Genomic DNA, 19122 nt, shown 5'->3' with positions numbered 1-19122 from the left:
TTATATGGTAAATGCGCATCGTAAAGTCATTGCAGCATTTGATCTACTTGGAAACAACAAGATGTTCAGCCAGCTCGTAGTCCCTGTCCACCACCCCATCGTTGCGTGGGCAGACCCCCAAGTCAACCCTCGGCGTCCATACGTCGATGTCACACCTAATCATCCATACCCCACCCCTCCCTCAACTCTTCCAACGCCTCACTCCCCTCCGTACCCTCCTGCACCATCGCCCAGAACTCCCTTGCAATCTTCTCCCTCCGTCCCATCACCCCTTTCATCATCTTCCACTCCTTCTCGACCTTCGCCCTCTCCTCGGCCGTCACCTTCTTCGCATGCCCGGCCCTCAGGCTCTCCAGCCTCGTCACGATCTCGGACTTCTCGTGCTCGAGTGAGGAGATGTTGGATAGCATGTCTGCGGTGCTGAGGGTGCTGTTTAGCGAGGCGAGAGTGCTGCGGAGCGTTTTGGTGAGGGCTTGGAGGTCGGTGGTTTGCGTTTGCAGGGAAGTGATACGGGTGTCGTAGTCGGCTAATTGTTCAGGGGAGACGGCATCGTCGGGGCTCTGGAGTATGTTAGGGTCGTTGTCATGATTGCTGGTAGGTGCGGTGAAGCATGGTGAGGTGAGGCGCGACATACCTGCAGAGCATGATACACGATCTGCTTGCCTGCACAGAGTTAGCTCCTTGCGCTTCAGACACACGCAGGACGCACTTACCAGCTGGACGACCCTCGATCAGCTTCTGCTCGTGCAAATCTTTCAGGAGCTTCGCGGCGGCAGCTGGATGGTTGTCAGTCGCTCCTTGTTCACCACTTCAGGAACAACGGCATGACTGACCCTTTGTGACTTTGTTGTGCAGGTTGGCTGAAATATCGATAGCAGAGTATGGCCTGTTCGTTTTGCCTATACGCGTCAGCATAGTGTTGTCTGTGATGTTGGACGAGGTGAGGTGAGATGAGATGAGACGCACGCAGGTAGTGTAGGATCATATCTGAGCCCTCAGCGCTGGTCGCTTTCGCCTCCTTCTCGGTCGTTTTGCGTGGCGCCATGTTGTCGTACCAACAAGGTTCTGTGCAGTGGGATATGCGAGGATTAAATCAGAGCGATCAAATGCTCAAGGTCATTTTGAGAGGCGCTAAGTCAAGGTCTGATGGTGAGTGTCTGGGAAAGAAGGAAGGAGCGACCGTCAACAGCAGGTGGGGCAAACCTCGTTATCGCGCACAACGCTGCATTAGATTGGTTAAGCTATGAAAAGCATATGCAGACATCTCATTGGAGAGCTGATGTACGCACTGTGTCGTGTTGCATTTACCCTCCTCGTTCCCCGAACTCCCTTGCCCAGTCTTCGAACTCCTTCAGCCCCTGCTTGCTGACAGACGGTCTGATTGTGCGCAAACTCGCCTTGAAATCTTCGAATCGCATCGGGCGGATCTCATCCATTGTCATTGTGAGCAGGCTCTCGCCCAGCGAGCGCAAAGGGCCCATTGCAGCGTCTTTGGCGAGCGCGGTGATGTCAGAGCCGGAGAAACCTACACTGTTGTTAGGAACACGTCCATCATGGCGCATACCGTCAGACGAAGGATAATCAGTACTCACCATCTGTGAGCGCAACCAAGCGGTCCAGGTCCTGCTCGCTCAGGTCATGTTTCTGGTGGCTCAGCAATGTCTTCACCTGCTGCTTCCTAACGAAATCCTCCGGCAAAGGAATGTACTGTCGCCTGACGAATCTCCGCCTTGCTGCTTCATCGATAGCCCAGGGCAGGTTCGTCGCGGCGAGCACAAGCACACGCGTTGCATCACCTTTCTCTCTGTCTTTGTCGCTAGTTTCTCTGCCAGCAGCTGCCTTCTGCAAGTCCGACCACTGAATCAGGAACTCGGTTTTGATGCGTCGTGTAGCTTCATGCTCGGAGGAACCTCCTCTCGAAGACAGCAGGGAGTCGATTTCGTCAACGAAGATGATAGATGGAGCGAGTAATTTTGCCAGAGAGAACAGAGCACGGACAAGCTTCTCGGACTCACCAAGGAACTTGGACGTCAAGCTGCTCGCAGAGATGGCGAAGAAAGTCGACCTCGACTCTGTAGCTACAGCCCTCGCCAGCATTGTCTTCCCCGTACCTGGTGGCCCGAAGAGTAGCATACCTCGAGCAGGCTCTCGCAACCCCATGAACAAGTCCGGCCTCAGGAATGGGTACACGACCGTCTCTTTCAGCGCAGACTTGGCGATCTCCAACCCTGCAACATCGTCCCAATGAACCTCATCTCCTTGTATGACGATCTCGTTCAAGATATTCTGTGCTGATTGCTTGTCCACGCCTCGAGGGAGATTCTTCAATATTTCTTCTGTCTTCCCCCTCCACTCGTCAGGCTCTTCATTTGTCTCGCCACCCTCACCGAACTCGGCTGTCGGGTTAGGGGGTAGATCCGCACGCATCGAATCTCCTCGTTTCCTCGTCTTTCGATGTGGTGGTCGTTGGGGTTGCTCGTCGAAGCCATCCTCTGCGAGTGGAATTGGTTCCGGTGAGGGCTCTCTTCGTACGTTTCGCGTTCGACTGATGTTGCTGGGCGTTGAAGGTGCGGCTGACGGTCTGCGCGTGGTATCGACGTCCTTGTTCCCGTATTTGGTAGGGCCCAAGTCACTGTACGATCGCGCCGCCGCTGATGCTGCGAGTAGTCGAGGGTCTAGCTGAGCTGGAGGATACTCCTTTCGGTACGATGGGAATGCTGGCAACGGAGGCAAGGCTGTGTTTGCCTGTGACGATTGGGTTCTACCCAGCTCGGCTGGCTTCGAAGGTACTGGTGGCGGTGGAGGTGCGACTTTTCTTGGAATTGGAGGAGGCTTGGGCTTCTCGCTATCGCTGCTATTCCTCAGTGCTGGCACAGCATAGTTAGTAGGTGCCGGCCCTTCGCGAGTCTGAAAGTAGAACGGCGCTGACTTGAGTGAATCTTGTAATGAGGGCTGTACAAGTGGTGTCTCCGGTTGTGGTGTCGCGGCAGGCATCTCCATTGATGTCCGGGGAGAAACAATGACCGGAGGAGTCGCTGCTTTGGGCACACTCAAGCTCGGCCTGCTTGAGCTCGGTGCAGCAGTCCTTGATCCAAAAGCCAGAGTTGCAGCTTTGGAAGCATCAGGACGTGATCTCATTGACATGGGCATCTTCGACGCTGGCTTGCCCTCTTTGTTCGGTCTCAGTGTCCGGAGCATCCTGCCACCCTTCTTTTCTGGCGATGGTGTCCGCGACTTCTTCTCTTCTGGCGGTCCGGAGGTCAATGTGGAGTTGCTCATTGTCTGCGTCAGGCTGTTGATGCGCTTCGATGTATTGCCAGAGCTCTTGCGTGATGCCACCAAGGGGCGAGTGGGCAGTGGCGGTGGTCTCGCGAGGTCGCTCTGGACGACAGGCGGTATTGAACCTCCTCCAAGCCATTCTGACGAGCTACCCGTGTCAGCCGGGCCCAAGGGTACGCCATGGGGAGGTGGAGTGGGGGCTTGGGCGTCTGTGCTGGAAAGGCTCTCCTTCGACTCTTCCCTGCTCTTCTTCAGTGCCTCGAGCAGATCGACCCGCTCCTTGCATTGCAGTTCCAGCTGCCGTAAGGACTCCACCAGGGCTTTCTCAGTCTCGGACGATGGGCGGTAGGTTGTGGGGTTGCGACGGGCGTTGTGGTGGTAGATGTGGTCGAGCGCAGTCTTCCATGAGCGCAGGGCTTCTTTCTCGTTTTGCTGGTGCAGTACGTCAGCAGCTTGTTCGCATGGTCTGATCATAGAACACCAACCTGACTCTCAAAGTAGACGGCCGTCGAGCAAGCCAGAAAGGCCTCATCGTAGGCCTTCTGTGTGGTGTTAGCGCGCATTGTGTGGGGCGCGAATGGTGAGCGAATGGTGCGCGAATGGCGAATATTATGACATGAAGTAGGGGTATTGAAGGAGTGTCACAGTGCAATGCCCAAATTGTGGTTTGAGACTCAGTCTGGTGTCATATCGCGCCAGGCTATGTCCGCGCTTGCCATGACGTAGCGCCGACCAGTTGCCGTTCTGAGCATCACAGGGCTGAATGGCTGCGGCAGCACGCGACGCGTGTCCCGTTTTGGGCTCAGACTTCAACCACATGCTCCAAGACACCAGATCCAAGGGACCAGATCATCTCAGACCACCTGGACACAGATCTCACGGGTAGAAGCGACGCAGCGAAGGATGGACAGGGCATGTGCGGGTCGCGTTCGGATCTATACTAGGGCCACTATCGATTATGCTTCTCTTTTCTTCGCGCCCAAAAACTGATAGAGCGAGTCGACGATGCCAGTTGACGAAAGACGCCGATGCTACATTTCCCATATGGTACAAACATATCTGCGCTGACTGCATAACGCTCAAGAGAAAAAGCGTCAAAAATCCTGTACGCCGCCATATGGTCCTTCCAGATATCAAAGCCAGGAAAGCTTCTATGACTATACAACGAAGCGTGAAGACCGTTACGCTTGCCTAGAGAGCTCGCACGGTGTGGCTCTTGTAGCCTGCTCTATGCCGAAAATATCGAAATCCCTTCTACTGCTGGAGTGGTGTATGTCGCATCATGGAGACATACGCTAGTGAATTGAGCGCATGGCTTTTGTTGAGAGGTTGTCGTTATAAGGCGGTGTTTGGGTTTGTGCTGCGAGCAATGAAGAACGCCTTTGCCATCTCGTATGCAGACCTAGAAGGTGGTGAGTCGTGTTTTGCCAGCAACTTCAAGTGTGCACTTACCAGCAGATCGCAGTGCTGGGCATTGTGGTAATAATTCTGGGCTTCAACCCACGGAAGTAGCCCTTGTAGCCTTCCCTCTGGTGGATGATCTTAGCGGCCTGGAACAGACCAGACACAGTCCTCAGCTCGGCGTCGCGAGCGCTTCCTCGTGTCTGCAAGAGCGTCTTGATGACGTCCAGAGGCGTAGTAAGCGCCGCAGCAAAACCACCAGCCAGCCCTCCGGCAAAGCAATGCGTGTACGGGTCGTAGCGGCCAGTGGGGTTCATGACCTTCGATATCGATTCATACGACATGAATTGCAGCGCCGTGAAGGGCACTGTCATGCACAGTGTGGTGGGGTACGAGACGTAGAATGCGCCAATGCCTTCCTTGCGGAAGACATCCCGGGCACAGTGACTGACTGAAGTGTAGACCGAACCGTGCAATTGCATGCGCTGTTTGATGACTGTGAAAATCTTAGTGTTTGTTGGCGCGACGAAAGTGGTGCTACGAACCATCGAAGGGGTTCATTAGTGCATCGCTGGTTATGGTGGCCGCAGCACCGCTGGCAGCTGTGGTGGGTTAGCAACACCTCCTGAAATATGGATTCCAGAATGATGCGCACCTGCAGCAAGAGGGTGATGCTCATGGCTCTCTCCCTCGTTTCCACCAAGAGCGTGTTTTGTAGCCTCGTAAGACGCAAAGTATACGGCGTGCGCGGGTCCTGGTGTCGCCGTTAGTCGTGCGCCCCGAGACATGTCGAAGCCAGGTGTAGGTACCAGCGCCGAGAACAACACTGGACAGGCCCCTCCACAGTGATCTGAAGCCCTCTACCCTCGAGACGGTTACAAGGGCATTGGCGATAGAGCTCTGGTATGTCGCGGTGGGCCCGGGGTTGATGACTTGCATCCTCGTCTATCCAGCTGTCAGCACGTCGTCCAGCAATGTCGCGTGTTCCAGTGAGGTCGCGTACCTTGAGCATGTCGACGGGGTACATCACCGAGTGTTCCTGATGCGTTTTTAGCTGATGTGGATCTGTCGCGGCGACTTCGGATGCGTACAGCAATACCTGCGAACGCGCCTGCCAGCATGTTCGCGCCGAGCGAGAAATTTGGTGGGAGCGCTTCATAGCTGTAGACGAGGTCAGCCATGCCGGTCCGGAGATCGCTGGCTTATTGGGAGCTGTACTCATGCTCTGCTTCTTCAACGGGCACTGCTGGCCGGTCATGGCCACCCATGATCTGGCCGGGCGTGACGACGGTGGATGCCAGTTTGGCGACTGATATGACGAGATGGAGATGGCGGAGTGCAGCTGGATCGGTCGCGCAGGAATGGGGCTATCTCGTCGTGGTGATGAGCGAGTGACCGCTCGAGGTTGATACTTTTTCTGAGTACAGGGCTGGGCGCTTTTGGTTGCAAATGAGATCTTGGGGGCCGTGCGGCGTCACTGAACTATCTCAAGTAAAACCCGACCGAGGCTCCGAGTAACAACATTCCCATGTCAATTGCCATGTCGCAACGGTCTAAAGTGATGCGGATTTGCACGGCTTGAGGTCGCTAGCTGCTCTTGCACAATTTGCTCTCTGCCATTTCCATTGAAATTCTACAAGTGCAGGGCTGCACACATCGTGATGACAGCAAGTAATTGGAATGTTGCCGGGGACATGCATCATACATCATCGCCAGCGATAGCTTTCGGAGGAGTGACCGCCCGAGAGTGAGGGGAACAATTGTTTTGATTGGGCAAAAGGATCTGATAAGACAAGAGATCATCTCCGCCCGCAACATTACACCTCATCGAGCATAAACCTACGCGCTGGGAAGTTCGTTTGCTTGAAGATGCTACTGCGCTGTCTGTGAAGCTGCTAAAGACGTCCTGCAGCGTTTGCAGAATTCTGAGACGTGTTGTGAGGGTAATGTTGCTGTCAGCGTTCGATTTCATGAGGATCTGATAACCATATGATAATATTGGAATTACGAACGAATTGCGACCCCAACCAGATACACGAGCAGATTTGGCGACCGCTCGAACCACACTCAAAGCTCTTTACGTTTTGTGAACAGACATGATCTTGGAGGCAGCCGTCTTGACCTTAATGTGGAACAGGAGACCAAAGGTTTTTCAGTCCATATTGTGGCAAGTTGTATGGCGATTGAGGGCGGCATCTAAGCTCAGGATACAGTAAAGGAAAAGCTTGAGCGCAAGGTCTGGCACCGTACTCAAGCGCCATCATATACATGAGTAGCTAATGTACAGCCTAATCTACAATCCCACCTATCGATGCCTTGCATCAGGTGAACCTTGGACCTCGAAGGTCACAGGCACAGTCGTGACGCGCAAACCTCGCGGGCTCTTGCAGCTTGCATGCGGGTACGCGCATCAACAGTCGCACTTCTTATAGTATCTCGGGAACGCAACGACGTCCCTAATGTTCTGCACCCCGGATAGGTAGCAGATCAGGCGGTCGAAGCCTAGACCAAATCCTCCATGCGGTACACTGCCGTACCGTCTCAGGTCCAGATACCACTGCATGGACCCGCCTGACGCCTCGGTACTGCTGTCAGATGCTAGGCGCAAACCGTGATCCACCATGGATTGTTGAAGTTCTGGATGTCGGTGCTCACGCATTGACCCGCCTACTAACTCGCAGATCTCAGGGACGAGGAGGTCGAAGCATGCGACTGTGTCTGATCCGGACGGACTTGATGGCAGCATGTAGAACGGCTTCATCTGACGAGGGTAGTCTGTGACGAAGATGGGACCGCGTTTGCCGAAGTGCTCAGCGAGATAACGCTCGTGCTCGGTCTGAAGACCATCTTCATGTTCAGGCGAGAATTCGAATTGTGCTTTTCCTTGTGTTGTAGCGTCCTTAAGGTGTTGTATCGCCTCAGCGTATTTGATACGCGGCCATGGTCCGTCGATCAGTCCCTGCCATCGTTGCGCGAGTGCATCGTGCGACACGGATGTGCCCTCCTCACTTTGGTCCCGTGCCCGAGCCTCGAGTAGCTCTTGGCCTACACGTGAAGCCTGGAGTTCGGTTGCAACAGAGCGCAGCATATTCTCTACCACGTCCATGACGTCCTTGAGATCATCAACAAAGGCGACTTCAGCCTCTAACATGTAGAACTCGCTGAGATGACGGGCTGTGTCACTTTTCTCGGCGCGAAAGGTCGGTGATAGCGTCCATACTTTGTCGACAGACTGTGCCAGCGCCTCGAGATGGAGTTGACTGGAGACTGTCAGGTACTTGGGGGAGCCGAAGAACGGCTCAGGCAGTTTCTTTGGCTGATCAGACAAGCCAGGTATAGGTCCTGATGTTGCTTCAGCTGTCGCAGGCTCGATCGTGAAGACTTCTCCCGCTCCCTCGCAGTCGGACGATGTGATGATGGGGGGATGACACTGTATGAAGTCGTTCTTGGCAAAGTAGCTCGTTACTTGTGCGGTGACGAGAGACCTCAACCGTAAGAGTAGAGCATTGAGGGGCAGACGAGGTCGCAGGTGGGGAATGGTGCGAAGATACTCTGCCGACTGATATTTCTTCTGGATCGGAGAGGTCGCAGCATCATTAGCTCCCAGCACACGAATGTCCTCGACCTGAAGTTCGTGCGATTGCTTCCCACCCGGTGATGGTTTCCATTTTCCAGTCACGGTCACGGCAGCACCAGTCGAGAGGCTGTTGATCAGATCGTCAGCACTCGACAAGTGATGATGCATTGATTAGACTAACTCTTCTGCTAGCTGAGGTGACAATACAGCCTGAACTGTCTGTAGAGTGGAACCATCGCCGATGACTGCGAAGGCAATGCGCTTCTGCTTCCTCACGGACCGAACATAGCCATGAACCGTGAATGTCTCACTATCTGATGGTCCCCGTGGTGGAGTAGTTGAAAGTGGGTTAGCTGATCTTAGCAGCTCAGCTATGTTAGTCGGGCGAAAGGTTGAATTCTGTCGTGAACGCTGAGAAGATAACGCATGTGCCTGAACGACAACAGCACGCCGAGGTGTAAACAGCTGCAAATGGAGAGCGCTCCTTCGGATAGGCAGCAGCAGGCTCATTTACGCGAACGGCAGAAGTCAACCAGCCAGTGGGCAGCGTTACCGTGAAGCGTGAAGGCACAACACCATCAGATGTCGTCAACGAAACTTCGAAAAGGGAAGCAGCGCACGGACACCCTAACTAAGCAATGCAGCTGCACTTCGCCGTTATTGCACTCAGGCACTCGTCAGTCGTGTCACCCGTGCCCTTGTCTTAAACACTCTAATCTCCACGGCCTTACTCGAGTTACACGAGATCTCATGCCCTGGTACAACAGCCGATGGACGCCCGTCTTGGATGTGTTCCGCATTCCCATTGGTCAAGGACACCTTTCCATGCCCCACCGCCAAAAAGCACACCTCACAGAACGCCACAAGATCTCGACCGCCGTTTCTGCACGCCTCCCCCATCGTGCACAAAAACACCCTTCACAGCAGGAGCCCATCATTGCAGTGGCTTTGGCGGAAATGCTCGCAACCTGAAGTTGTCGTGTTACCGTGCTGGCGGTGAAGACATCATCCGTACGAACAGCAGCCATCCGATCCTGCGTGCTAATAACAAGTGCATTTCTTAGCCTACAGACAGATCGTAGTGCGGACGCTACTGCTGCGGCGCTATCTCGTGCAGGATCTCTTTGCTGTAGCATTTGGGGCCAGCACCTGTCATCATCGGACTGACCAGACGTCGCCAGATCTTTGTCTAAGCTGCATACACCGATATGCAGATCTCGCCAATGTCTGGCCGATCGATCCTTCCTCACATCCCTGCTCCAACAGCCATCTTGTGCCCCAACACGAGCGCCTTGTGGCTTCAAGTTCCTGGCGGCAGAGCGGGTTTGACAATCGTCTCCAAGGATCAGGGAGCGAGTCACGTATTACAAGATGTGGTTGCTTCCGGTTCGCAAGGTCTCAACGCCCTGTAGGCTGTGCCTTCCCTAAATTGCTAATGGACACGACTCAAGCCTTTGCTGCGTGCAGCTTTGCCAGCGTGCATACCACCCGCCAGATCTAACACCCTGGTTCAGACAAAGGAGGCAAAGCTTGATTCAGACGATTGCCATATCCGTCGTAGGCGCGTGAGAACCGATCTAACACACCCCTGCAAATTCGCGGCTCCGATCCCAAGCTCATGTTTAGTTGATCTCAATCACATGCCTTGGGCCAGGTGATAACTGCCCTTGTCCCCGGCAGGAGTTGAATATCAATTGTACCGCTACCTGTTCCTCCACTCACTCTCACATTGACTCTGCCGATCCATCGTTACATGTATTGAAGACACCTATACAATAACATACATACAGCTACATTCGTGTACAAACATTCACATACATTCGCTGTCACTATTCACATCCGGCCCACCATGTCACCGTCAAAACTCAAGCCCTCAGAAATAGCAGCAGAAGCTAAGCGAGTATGGATGCCGTACATCTGGAAGAACTACATCAAAGACTCAAAAACCTCATACCTCTACCCAGACGCCACACAAATAAGAGCTAGTTCAGAAGGCCGGTCAACACAACGGACAAGAGTAGCAGTCATGGAAGGCGACCCAGTGAACTACGCTTTAGGCTGGTACCAGAGCGCAGCAAATTCGAATTGCAAGAAGATACCTGTTGTCAACGTAGCAAATGAGAAGCGCGCAGGAGGAGACTGGGAGTCAGGACTCATTGCACCAGAAGAGTGTTTCGCGCGGAGAAGTAACCTTGTACACGCTCTTACCATGCCGTGGAACGCGCAATTAGGGCGGGAAGAGAACTTCTACCCCATACCGCAGAGGGGAGGGATATATTCACCCGAAGTTTGTACGTCTCTAACACCCCTTTCTCCTTCAACATCAACTAATATTAACTTGGCAGTCGTCTTCAGAGGCGGCCCCGACCAAGACCACGCCCCCTTCTCCGAAATCCAATCCCTCCCCGTCATCAGCGTCGCGCCCGTTCGCCGCCCCAAACTTGACGAATCCGGCACCAAGTACTCCTTCGCGCAAGAAAAAGAGCTCATGCGCGAGAAAATGCGAGCCGTCCTCCGAATCGCGTCCTATTGCGGGCACCGCAACCTTGTGCTCGGGGCGTTCGGGCTGGGTCCAATTTTCCGCAATCCGGCGACTGAGGTGGCGCGCATGTGGAGGAAGCTGTTGTTTGAGGATGAGGAGTTCTATGGGGTTTTCCAAGATGTGGTTTTTGCGATTGATAGTACGATGGTGGGGCCGCCGGGGAAAGGGTTTGCGAGTGATTTAGAGGTGTTTAGGAGGGAGTTTGATCCGAGTAGTATTTTTCCTGTGCGCTTTCAGGTACGGGTGTAGCTTTTTTTCTCATGGAGCGTTGGCATTATTGGACACAAGGTGCTGGACACCACACAAATACCATTACACGAGACTATGATTATGAAGACAGATATTGGTATGAGCGAAGAGCGCAGATGGAATCTGGTACAAGCAAACACATAGTACACAAACACATGCTCATGTGAGTCCTTGCGCGTCTCTGGCTGTGGGATCAAAGTGTTGACGTCACCCCACATTAGCCCACGCGATCTCGGTTATCTGCCAGATAGAGTTTCGCCTGCGCACCGCTCCTGTGCAGCGCTCTTCCCTGCATCTGGCGAACGCCCCTCTCATCCTTCCGGTGTTACCTTTCTCAATGTCTTGGGTAGGGGTGCAAGACATGTGTAATGCATCTCCGTTGCTACGAAGAAGCAAGGCAAGCGAGCCCTGACTTTGCTTTTTGGCAGTCGGTAGACACTGGGCACGGACACTGCGCGGCTAACAAGTGGACATCCCTCGGGTTCATTCGAGAGGAACAGTCAATAGCAAATGCGCTGGCGTGTACGCGGCTCCGCACATATGGATCTTGGATAGAGTCACGTATAGTAGCGCCAAAACTCGATCATGCAGCTGTGCGACGTGGACTCTGCGGCGGAGACGCAGATACGATCGAGGTCTTGCAGGATGTCAGTTAGCCTCTTGGGTGCGTCGCGAGGTATGTGGGTGGTGTGATTGGTGAGGGTAGGTACGCGGGCACTTCGAAACTTGGCTTTACTCGGGTTGGTTAGTATGTGAAGAGGGGAATGCTGGCCAAGATGTTCGCGCGGTCATGGTGGTCAACGATAGTATGTTGCGGCTCGCAATCACTGCCTTGTTACAGCAAGGGATGAACAAGTCATTTGTAATTCAATTAAGAGCTGCGATTCTCGAGGCGCAACTGGAAACGATATGCATTTCGGTCGATTGAACCTTCAGGGCCAGGACTGTTGCTCTTGAAGGCTCAAAGTTGAGAGCTATCATCAAGAAGCCTTGCGTCTTTATGAAGTCCCCGAGTTTCTGAATAGAATGCTACTTTCAGAGTAATCTCGAGGGTATTGCTAACTGCACGATTCTGGTTTTCTTGATTTCATGAGAGGCAGCTCAGTCAAGTGTGTAAGTGATGGGACCTAAGCTATCACGACATTCGTGTTCTGTGGTGATAGGAAGACGGCGGTACGGCTCCACACTTGTACATTCGTAAGACCTGTAGTCAATCTCATACAACTAGCGACCTTGTGTCGGCGATGATGTTTGAGCTTTTCTCCTCCTAGGGACCCATGGTATATTCTACATATGGTACATATTGTACATCGTCGTGAGCGGCGTGTCCGTAATCGTCTACTTCTGGCCTGGCAGAGGCAGTTGCGGTGCTGTGATCTCTCCACCCTGCGACTCCAGTCTCTTGATTGTCTGTTCCTTCTGGTAGTTGACGACTCGTTGTTTCTTGAAATATTCGACCTGCATGCACTCAGCCTCGGTTCACTAGAGGGGCACTAACATGAGCTATGCGTGATCGTGCAGCAGAAGGAGCCGAGCAGCCTCACTGCCAGCTGAGGAGGTCTTGGAAGCTTGACGTTCCAACTACCAGCTCAACATGACACGCCTGAATGCGCTCGGTGAGATTCTAGAAATTGTAGTGCTCGACAGAAGCAGGCCCACTCACCCAGCTGTGTGCGCAGTTCTTCTCGAACTCCTTGTCGAACTGCGAGCAGAACGTCTCCGCCTTCTCTCTCCCTGACTTTGTGTTTATGCTGTCGAGGATGTTGTTCTTGTCGAGGCACTCGAAGAAGGAATCACGTGCTGCGTAGCACATCTTTCGGTTTGTTCGTGATGGGCTCTCGAATGCGCCGCCGGCTGTCTTCTTTACGCCGCCCTCGTCTGAGGACCCGGAGCTCCACGGTAGCCAGGCCATGGTGGTGAGAATGTGTGTTTGCGGAGGCGGAAAGTTGGGGCAACTGTTGGATCTGTCGCAAGGGTTTAGAAGGTCGATGCAGCATCGTGCACGTGACTCGGGGATACTCACAGTATCCAGTAAGAGCCGATGCAGGTCTGTGTCGAGCAGAGTGTTGTTATTGAGAGTAGCGACTGGTCAGTCCATAGAAATCAGTTGATGCTTGGCAATCTCGGAGCTATGATGATGGAGGTCCGCGCCGATGCTCGTCCAACAGGCAACATCTCAACAATAAAAGGTCACACATCAGCCTCTGCACCATATGTCATAACACAACGAAGGCGCACCATCTGCGCACTCATGCCCCGTCGACGCCGCCCTCCACGGCCCGGTGCGCTCGCTGACCTCTCTCCCACGCGCATCGCATCCCAGATTGTCCTCCTGCAGCTGGCCTACTATGCATGCGCCGGGATTCTTATCGTCTTCACGGCCCTCGTCGCTGGCAAGGAGGTCAGCCTGGACTTGATATTTAACTGGGAGACGTTGCGCGGCGACACCACAATAGGCTGGACCCTGGGACTGGTCTGGATACTGAACAGTCTCACCAGGTAGGCTGCATCCACACATTGGCACTTACACGACGCTGACATGTCGCGGTGCCATCTTCATCCTCCTTCTAATAGCGCGCTCGAAACTTGTCCTCGACTTCGCCCTCACCGTACACTTCATCCACCTGATCGTCACCTCCTTGTACACGCATGCGGTACCTTCACACCTTTTCTGGTGGGCGCTCCAGACAACTAGCGCCACCATCATGACTTCTCTTGGCGTATGGGCGTGTCAGTGGCGTGAGCTGAGGCCTATCAACTTCGGCGCCAAGAGCTCGAAACCAGCTGCTGATGATGGGGTTGGAGAGATCAGAGGTACTGAGAGAGGGAGAGGGAGAGGCAGAGACGGCGCTGGGGAGTACGAGATGGCCAACATGAATGATGGAGACAACAACGTATGATAGAGGGATGTTGGATTATGCATTGCATGGAGTTGCTAGAGTTACAGCCATTAGGCCACGACTAGGAGGAACATACCCCCTCTGTCCTGACTGTCAGGATGAGAGCATGTCAGCATGTCACGACTGCTCGTCTGAACTCGTGCTTTTTTTTTTTTTTTCGTTTTCAACAGCACTCAATGCTCTTGATTAATCTACCTGCCAGGAACCACCTCGAGTCGGACCGATCAAGAACAACGACCCCGTCTTCCACACCAAAAGTCGGCCACACACCCAACTCGACACCCGAAGCAGACGCTGCGCTGACTTCTTCCGCGCTGAACTCGGGTTGTATCCTACACCTGATACGTGCCAGCTCTTCGAGAGACCCCAATGTCGCTGTCTCCACATCCAGCACAGCCACTATCTTCATCGAATGTACGGCTTTGTGTGCGTCGCTCCCAGGCCAAGAGTGCAGCATGGATCCTGCACCAGATATTAGACAGCGCAGTAGAGCTTCGGGGCACTGTGTACCTCGCAGCGGTTGTCGCAGTGGACATTGAAAGGTCTTCTCGTGATCCTCTCCACTTCTCTTGAAAGCGATCATGACGCCCATGTGTTCCGGCTTGGCATGATTTTGCTGTTGTGGATGCAACAGAGGGACTTGTGCAACATCCGGAACTGCTCGTGAAAACACACCGCTCACAGCGCAAAGTGCGCACAAAAGGTATTGTGATAGCATCCTGAACGCCGTGATTTCGTAACAGACTGGACAGCAAGCCTGCAGGAACTTAGGTACTTGTAGTTGTACAACTCAATGACGCTACTGTGCTATGTCGTGTGCTCAGACTGTTGTCCGGCTTCCAAGAACGAAATTGCAGAGTCCGGCGCTTCACTTCCGACTCATGTAGCCAGTGCCCCCAATGCAAAACACAACACATGACCCGCGGGAATAGTAGAATTGAGTGTAACGTGAGTGGAGTTGAACTGGATGGGCTAGGGATAGGGCACGTGCGGCGCTTTTGGGTTCATTTCGGAAGATGGATGCGGTCAGGTTGCCGTTACAACTTTTGCCGGTCTTGGTCCTTGCGGGTTGAAAGCGACGAAGAGAGCATATGATGCAAGAGCCTTTATTCGCACTTCAGATGTATCTTGTAATACGCCTTTAGAGACGCGACACTTGCTGCTGTCTAGGGACTTCACCTGCGATCTATTAGGGTCTTCACTAGCGCCAATGCGCCGTTGCACATCCTGGCCGTTCCCTTCAACACCATCCACAATTATCTCCGTAAACATGATCGACCGCTAACACAAAGAGTTTCAACTGACAGGCACGCGACCAGCTTGACCACCATGGCGGGTGGCTATCTGAATCAGCTATGGGAAGACTCAGAGCCTTCACCAGACAGGCCGCGATACCTACCGTTATCAGGTACCTTCTCAGATGCAGAGTCGGGCTCATCAAGACCACAGTCGCAGCAGCATAGACAACAATATCCTGTGCAGCTGCCTCATTCCGAACAATATTCATATCCGGAACAGCTTTTTCAACAACCAGCCCCACTTATTCCGCTCAGCACTGTAGAGGACTTGCATCTACATGAGCCATACACCAGCTCAACATTTCAAGATCCTTTCAACAGGGCGTTCATCAGTAACCAGCCCGTTGTTCACGAAGGCTACATCCCGGCACCCGGCACACGAGAAGAAGATTTGTACCCGAACCTACCAGACGGGTACCGCGATTCGCTGTTTCAGGACTATGATGACAGCTCTGATGAAAGCGACTTTGAGCGCAGGCTAGCTGAGGCCGAGGAGCTGCGCGAGATAGAAGAGAGGGACGACTCGGAAGCCGATGCGAACTACTCCGAAGAAGATGCTGACCAGGATGAGGGCGACCCCAACGAGATGGAGATTGACGAGAGCTATGTTGAAGAGCGAGCCAAGCCCAAGGCCAAACGAGGGAAACCGAGCGCTCGAGGTACTCGTGGAGGGCGGCGGGGCAGGCCCCCAGGGAGAGGGAAAGGTGGATTCCATGGACATACTCGAAAGCAATTGCGCGAGAAGAAGAACCCAGGACGTCCGAGCGGGAAGAGAGGACCTCGCCAAATTGCCGATCCGGGACCAGAATTCAGAAATCTGCAGCGGGCTGCTAACGAAAGGTTCATTGCCCAGGACTACCCCAGAGCTCTCGAGTATGGACAGAAGGCTGTTCAGCTGAACCCTGAGATCTTCGATGCTCACAATATTGTCGCAGAGAGCTACGCTGCGATGGGCGAGGAGCTAAAGGCCATTGAGTCTTTGATTATTGGCGCACCTACAAAACGTGATCCCGAGCTGTGGCATCTCATCATCGAGCGCATCAAGAAGCTGGACACGACAGACCACCCAACCTACACCGAAGAAGTCAAGACGGCGGTCGTTCTGCAGTGTCTCAAGTCCATCATTTCTCTCGATGTGACCAACTACGAGGCGCGCAGTCTAAAGCTTGAAATCGAAGCTCGCCTAGGCCATGTCTCGAAATGTGTGAACCTCGGCACCAAGATGTTGAAGACGCTCAGAGAGCAGAAGCAGGACCCTGACACTGAGGTCCTGAAGATTATGGCGATGATGGGTACATCGACAGCGAAGCAGACGAAGCGTCATCTGAGCAAAATCATCGAGGAGTTCGATCAAGCTATCGAAGTCTACACAGGTCCAGGCAGAGATCCAAAGGCAAGTGACCTGGACTGGGAGTTGACCAACATCTACCTGGACCTGCTGGATAGGACTGGCAAGTACGAGTACGCTCTGCGGCGCCTCAAAGATCTGTCGAGATGGAAGCAAGGAAGACGGAACGAAACGTATTGGGACGAACAGAAGGACGATCGCGAGTTTGACATTGAAGATACCCCAAGACGCGTGGAGGTCTTTGACTTCAAGCGCAAGTCGAACTCAGCAAAATATGGAGAAACACTTCCACTGGAGATCAGAGTCAAGATGGGTCTGTTTAGGCTGCGCAAGAGCGCCGACGACTACTCTGAAGCCATGCACCACCTCGAGATGCTCGAGCCGGACGACAAGAGTCCAGACGCCCTCATGTGGGACTATCTGGATCTGTTCCGGGTCATTGCCGATGCGCTACACTCTACTGGCCACGATACTGAGGCTTTACGCTTCTATGAACCACTGCTTGAGAGCAACTCTAGTGAGATGAGCCTCATGAGTTATCTCGGACTCTACACCGTCTACACGAATCTAGGCCAACGCGAGAAGGCTCAACAAATTATACCGATCCTCGTCGGATGGATCGCGGACACTGTCGACGACCTTGCCGTGCTAGCAAAGTTCTTCGAGGTGCAAGGCATGCCACAAGAGGCAATGGAACGTGCAGACGCTTGTTACAGAAACCGTGGCCTTGTCAAGTTGCGCAGAATCGGGTTCTCAAGATTACGCGAGATCAGAAGTCATTACGAAGACTGGCGGAGAAGGTCTCGCGGCAATCATGGCAAGAAGAAGAATGCAGTGAAGAAGCAGAGGAAGCTGATGAAGAAGGCCATTGCAGCGCTTGACGACGAGGATGAGGACAATGAAGACGTCGACAACGAGCGGCCGTCACTTGGACCGCTTAAAGAGCGTCCTGCGAAGGGTCTCTTCCGGACGAGGAGAATTGCACCTAAGCCTCCCAAAACACAGACCTTTCTTCCGTTCGATGCACAGGCTCAGCAGGGTCCGACATCGACAAGACCTCGTACGCCTGAGCAAAGGACCCTGGAAGGCACGGGTGTACCTATGGACGCCATAGATCATCGTCTATTCCGCAAGAAGCTCCAAAAGCTGGCTGAAGACAACGCTGATGATATCACGGCTGCTCGAGCTCAACATCGTGAAATAGTGGCAAGCTTCCAGAAACTGGACGATGTCTACGAAGCCGCTGAGGGCGGCGATGAACACGCAACCAACACTGTCTTCTCCATCACCCGTGAGCTAATCGAGGAGTTCTCGACCTTCGATCTCTTCTACGCAGACAAGAAAGAAGACTTCAAAGGCTATTTCCGCCGCATCGGCGCCGGCGAAATCTGGATGGAGTCCGCACTGATGGTCCTAGCCGTCGTTGCCAACAACGTCGAAGACGGCGCAACCAACCCCGAGCTGCGCGAGAAACCCGACTCAGCACCACAAGACTTCTGGGGCGTCCACTTCAACCGCTGGTGCGACGCGTTCGGGCGCTACGCCCTCCTGCTCGCGCGCCACGGAGACGATGCCCGCTGCTTTAGCACGCTCGACATTGCGCTCCAATCCAACATCTTCTCGCGCTCGCTCTCGTACCACCGCAGCCTTGAACTCTGTCGGCTCGCCTGCGCGCTCGCCGTCGACAGTTCCGTGCAAGCCTCCACAGCCATCCGCTGGTTCCTCAAAGAATACCCCTTCGGCTCCGACCTGTTTCGCTTGTACTCGTGCGTCAACCGCCTCGTTTCCTTCCCCGAGGGCTACTCGACTGGCCCCGCGCATAAAGTGCTGATGCGCTACATTAAGACTATGGACTACGCGCTTCTTTCCCCGGAGCAGCGGAGCTGGTACAATTTCCGGTCGAACGAGCGCATCGGGTGGGGCCAGAACGGTGTGAATGCGAGCACTGTTGATGCAGTGAAAGATCACGATCCCGCGTTGTTCGCTTTATACGCTCACGTTTTGATATGTGGAGGGAGCTACATGGCGGCGCTGAATTACTACTTCCGTGCCTTTGCGCTTACGCCGCAAGACCCCATCCTCAATCTCTCCATCGGCACGGCGTACATCCAGCATGCGATGAAACGATTAAGTGAGAACAGACAGTTTCAGATCCAGCAAGGTCTCTCTTTCATGTACAGATACTACGACCTGCGCACCAAGACTGGCGTGGCTACACTTTGTCAAGAAGCGGAGTTCAATGTTGGACGCATCTGGCATGGACTGGGGCTTGTTACGCTTGCGCTGCCGAGTTACGAACGGTGTGTACAGCTGGGTGAGAGAGTCAGGCAAGAGGCGGAGGAGAGGATGGAAGAGGGAATAGAAGATGGCGAGTGGAGACATGAGGATTTCGCAACCGAGGCGGCATTTGCTATCCAAAGCATTTATGCTGTGAGTGGGAACTTTGAGGCTGCTAGGAAGGTCACGCAGGACGCACTCGTTATCGAGTAGATGTATGAGGAATCATACTTTCGGACAACATTGGTTTG

At 53.7% G+C, this 19122-nt stretch overlaps 9 protein-coding genes across 9 annotated transcripts; 4 read left to right on the top strand and 5 right to left on the bottom strand.

Annotated features, from left to right (window-relative positions):
* Positions 1 to 155: 155 nt before the first annotated feature.
* On the bottom strand, positions 156 to 1045 carry BU25DRAFT_335847 (TBPIP-domain-containing protein; the record flags this gene model as incomplete). Its single annotated transcript, XM_033702600.1, has 5 exons — positions 156 to 560; positions 635 to 663; positions 714 to 776; positions 834 to 899; positions 967 to 1045. The coding sequence occupies 5 exons, from the start codon at positions 1043 to 1045 to the stop codon at positions 156 to 158; spliced, it is 642 nt and encodes a 213-aa protein (XP_033564064.1).
* A 259-nt stretch (positions 1046 to 1304) lies between these two features.
* BU25DRAFT_336009 (AAA-domain-containing protein) lies at positions 1305 to 3842 on the bottom strand (the record flags this gene model as incomplete). The annotated part of the gene is made up of 3 exons (XM_033702608.1): positions 1305 to 1525; positions 1593 to 3711; positions 3765 to 3842. 3 exons carry the CDS (start codon positions 3840 to 3842, stop codon positions 1305 to 1307), a joined length of 2418 nt encoding a protein of 805 aa, XP_033564063.1.
* A 343-nt stretch (positions 3843 to 4185) lies between these two features.
* BU25DRAFT_362889 (asparaginyl-tRNA synthetase) lies at positions 4186 to 8812 on the bottom strand. Its single transcript, XM_033703748.1, has 12 exons — positions 8439 to 8812; positions 7104 to 8384; positions 6386 to 6755; positions 6106 to 6162; positions 5899 to 6047; positions 5772 to 5841; positions 5684 to 5719; positions 5490 to 5625; positions 5336 to 5434; positions 5226 to 5282; positions 4732 to 5176; positions 4186 to 4681 (listed from the first exon to the last, which is right to left on the bottom strand). Exons 1-12 carry the CDS (start codon positions 8765 to 8767, stop codon positions 4615 to 4617), a joined length of 3096 nt encoding a protein of 1031 aa, XP_033564062.1. The 5' UTR covers positions 8768 to 8812; the 3' UTR covers positions 4186 to 4614.
* A 211-nt stretch (positions 8813 to 9023) lies between these two features.
* Positions 9024 to 9426, top strand: BU25DRAFT_408477 (uncharacterized protein). Its single transcript, XM_033705827.1, has one exon. It carries the CDS (start codon positions 9028 to 9030, stop codon positions 9319 to 9321), a length of 294 nt encoding a protein of 97 aa, XP_033564061.1. The 5' UTR covers positions 9024 to 9027; the 3' UTR covers positions 9322 to 9426.
* A 554-nt stretch (positions 9427 to 9980) lies between these two features.
* On the top strand, positions 9981 to 11174 carry BU25DRAFT_387878 (uncharacterized protein). The gene is made up of 2 exons (XM_033704449.1): positions 9981 to 10548; positions 10603 to 11174. The coding sequence occupies exons 1-2, from the start codon at positions 10107 to 10109 to the stop codon at positions 11046 to 11048; spliced, it is 888 nt and encodes a 295-aa protein (XP_033564060.1). The 5' UTR covers positions 9981 to 10106; the 3' UTR covers positions 11049 to 11174.
* Positions 11175 to 12207: 1033 nt separating this feature from the next.
* On the bottom strand, positions 12208 to 13173 carry BU25DRAFT_408474 (uncharacterized protein). The gene is made up of 3 exons (XM_033705826.1): positions 13072 to 13173; positions 12712 to 13012; positions 12208 to 12506 (listed from the first exon to the last, which is right to left on the bottom strand). Exons 2-3 carry the CDS (start codon positions 12958 to 12960, stop codon positions 12387 to 12389), a joined length of 369 nt encoding a protein of 122 aa, XP_033564059.1. The 5' UTR covers positions 12961 to 13012; positions 13072 to 13173; the 3' UTR covers positions 12208 to 12386.
* Positions 13174 to 13222: 49 nt separating this feature from the next.
* Positions 13223 to 14067, top strand: BU25DRAFT_408473 (uncharacterized protein). The gene is made up of 2 exons (XM_033705825.1): positions 13223 to 13547; positions 13597 to 14067. The coding sequence occupies exons 1-2, from the start codon at positions 13300 to 13302 to the stop codon at positions 13946 to 13948; spliced, it is 600 nt and encodes a 199-aa protein (XP_033564058.1). The 5' UTR covers positions 13223 to 13299; the 3' UTR covers positions 13949 to 14067.
* On the bottom strand, positions 14031 to 14765 carry BU25DRAFT_260103 (uncharacterized protein). The gene has a single exon (XM_033701720.1). The coding sequence runs from the start codon at positions 14664 to 14666 to the stop codon at positions 14112 to 14114; it is 555 nt and encodes a 184-aa protein (XP_033564057.1). The 5' UTR covers positions 14667 to 14765; the 3' UTR covers positions 14031 to 14111.
* Positions 14766 to 15277: 512 nt separating this feature from the next.
* Positions 15278 to 19084, top strand: BU25DRAFT_438302 (TPR-like protein; the record flags this gene model as incomplete). Its single annotated transcript, XM_033709055.1, has 1 exon — positions 15278 to 19084. The coding sequence occupies one exon, from the start codon at positions 15278 to 15280 to the stop codon at positions 19082 to 19084; it is 3807 nt and encodes a 1268-aa protein (XP_033564056.1).
* Positions 19085 to 19122: the final 38 nt, after the last annotated feature.

The sequence above is a fragment of the Macroventuria anomochaeta genome (assembly GCF_010093625.1).
Source record: "Macroventuria anomochaeta strain CBS 525.71 unplaced genomic scaffold BU25scaffold_8, whole genome shotgun sequence".
Lineage (NCBI taxonomy): Eukaryota > Fungi > Ascomycota > Dothideomycetes > Pleosporales > Didymellaceae > Macroventuria > Macroventuria anomochaeta.
This window is presented reverse-complemented; position numbering and strand designations above follow the sequence as displayed.

Excerpts from the sequence above, each read along its gene's own strand:
- BU25DRAFT_362889 (XM_033703748.1), bottom strand. The coding sequence starts at position 8,767 with ATGAGCCTGCTGCTGCCTATCCGAAGGAGCGCTCTCCATTTGCAGCTG. Across the intron at positions 6,756-7,103 it reads TTCCCGAGATACTATAAGAA|AGCTTTGAGTGTGGTTCGAG; the intron begins GTGCGACTGTTG and ends CAAAACGTAAAG. Across the intron at positions 4,682-4,731 it reads CCCAGCACTGCGATCTGCTG|GTCTGCATACGAGATGGCAA; the intron begins GTAAGTGCACAC and ends ACCACCTTCTAG.
- BU25DRAFT_408477 (XM_033705827.1), top strand. The coding sequence starts at position 9,028 with ATGGACGCCCGTCTTGGATGTGTTCCGCATTCCCATTGGTCAAGGACA.
- BU25DRAFT_387878 (XM_033704449.1), top strand. The coding sequence starts at position 10,107 with ATGTCACCGTCAAAACTCAAGCCCTCAGAAATAGCAGCAGAAGCTAAG. Across the intron at positions 10,549-10,602 it reads GATATATTCACCCGAAGTTT|TCGTCTTCAGAGGCGGCCCC; the intron begins GTACGTCTCTAA and ends TTAACTTGGCAG.
- BU25DRAFT_408474 (XM_033705826.1), bottom strand. The coding sequence starts at position 12,960 with ATGGCCTGGCTACCGTGGAGCTCCGGGTCCTCAGACGAGGGCGGCGTA. Across the intron at positions 12,507-12,711 it reads AGAACTGCGCACACAGCTGG|GTCGAATATTTCAAGAAACA; the intron begins GTGAGTGGGCCT and ends GAGTGCATGCAG.
- BU25DRAFT_408473 (XM_033705825.1), top strand. The coding sequence starts at position 13,300 with ATGCCCCGTCGACGCCGCCCTCCACGGCCCGGTGCGCTCGCTGACCTC. Across the intron at positions 13,548-13,596 it reads ATACTGAACAGTCTCACCAG|TGCCATCTTCATCCTCCTTC; the intron begins GTAGGCTGCATC and ends GACATGTCGCGG.
- BU25DRAFT_260103 (XM_033701720.1), bottom strand. The coding sequence starts at position 14,666 with ATGCTATCACAATACCTTTTGTGCGCACTTTGCGCTGTGAGCGGTGTG.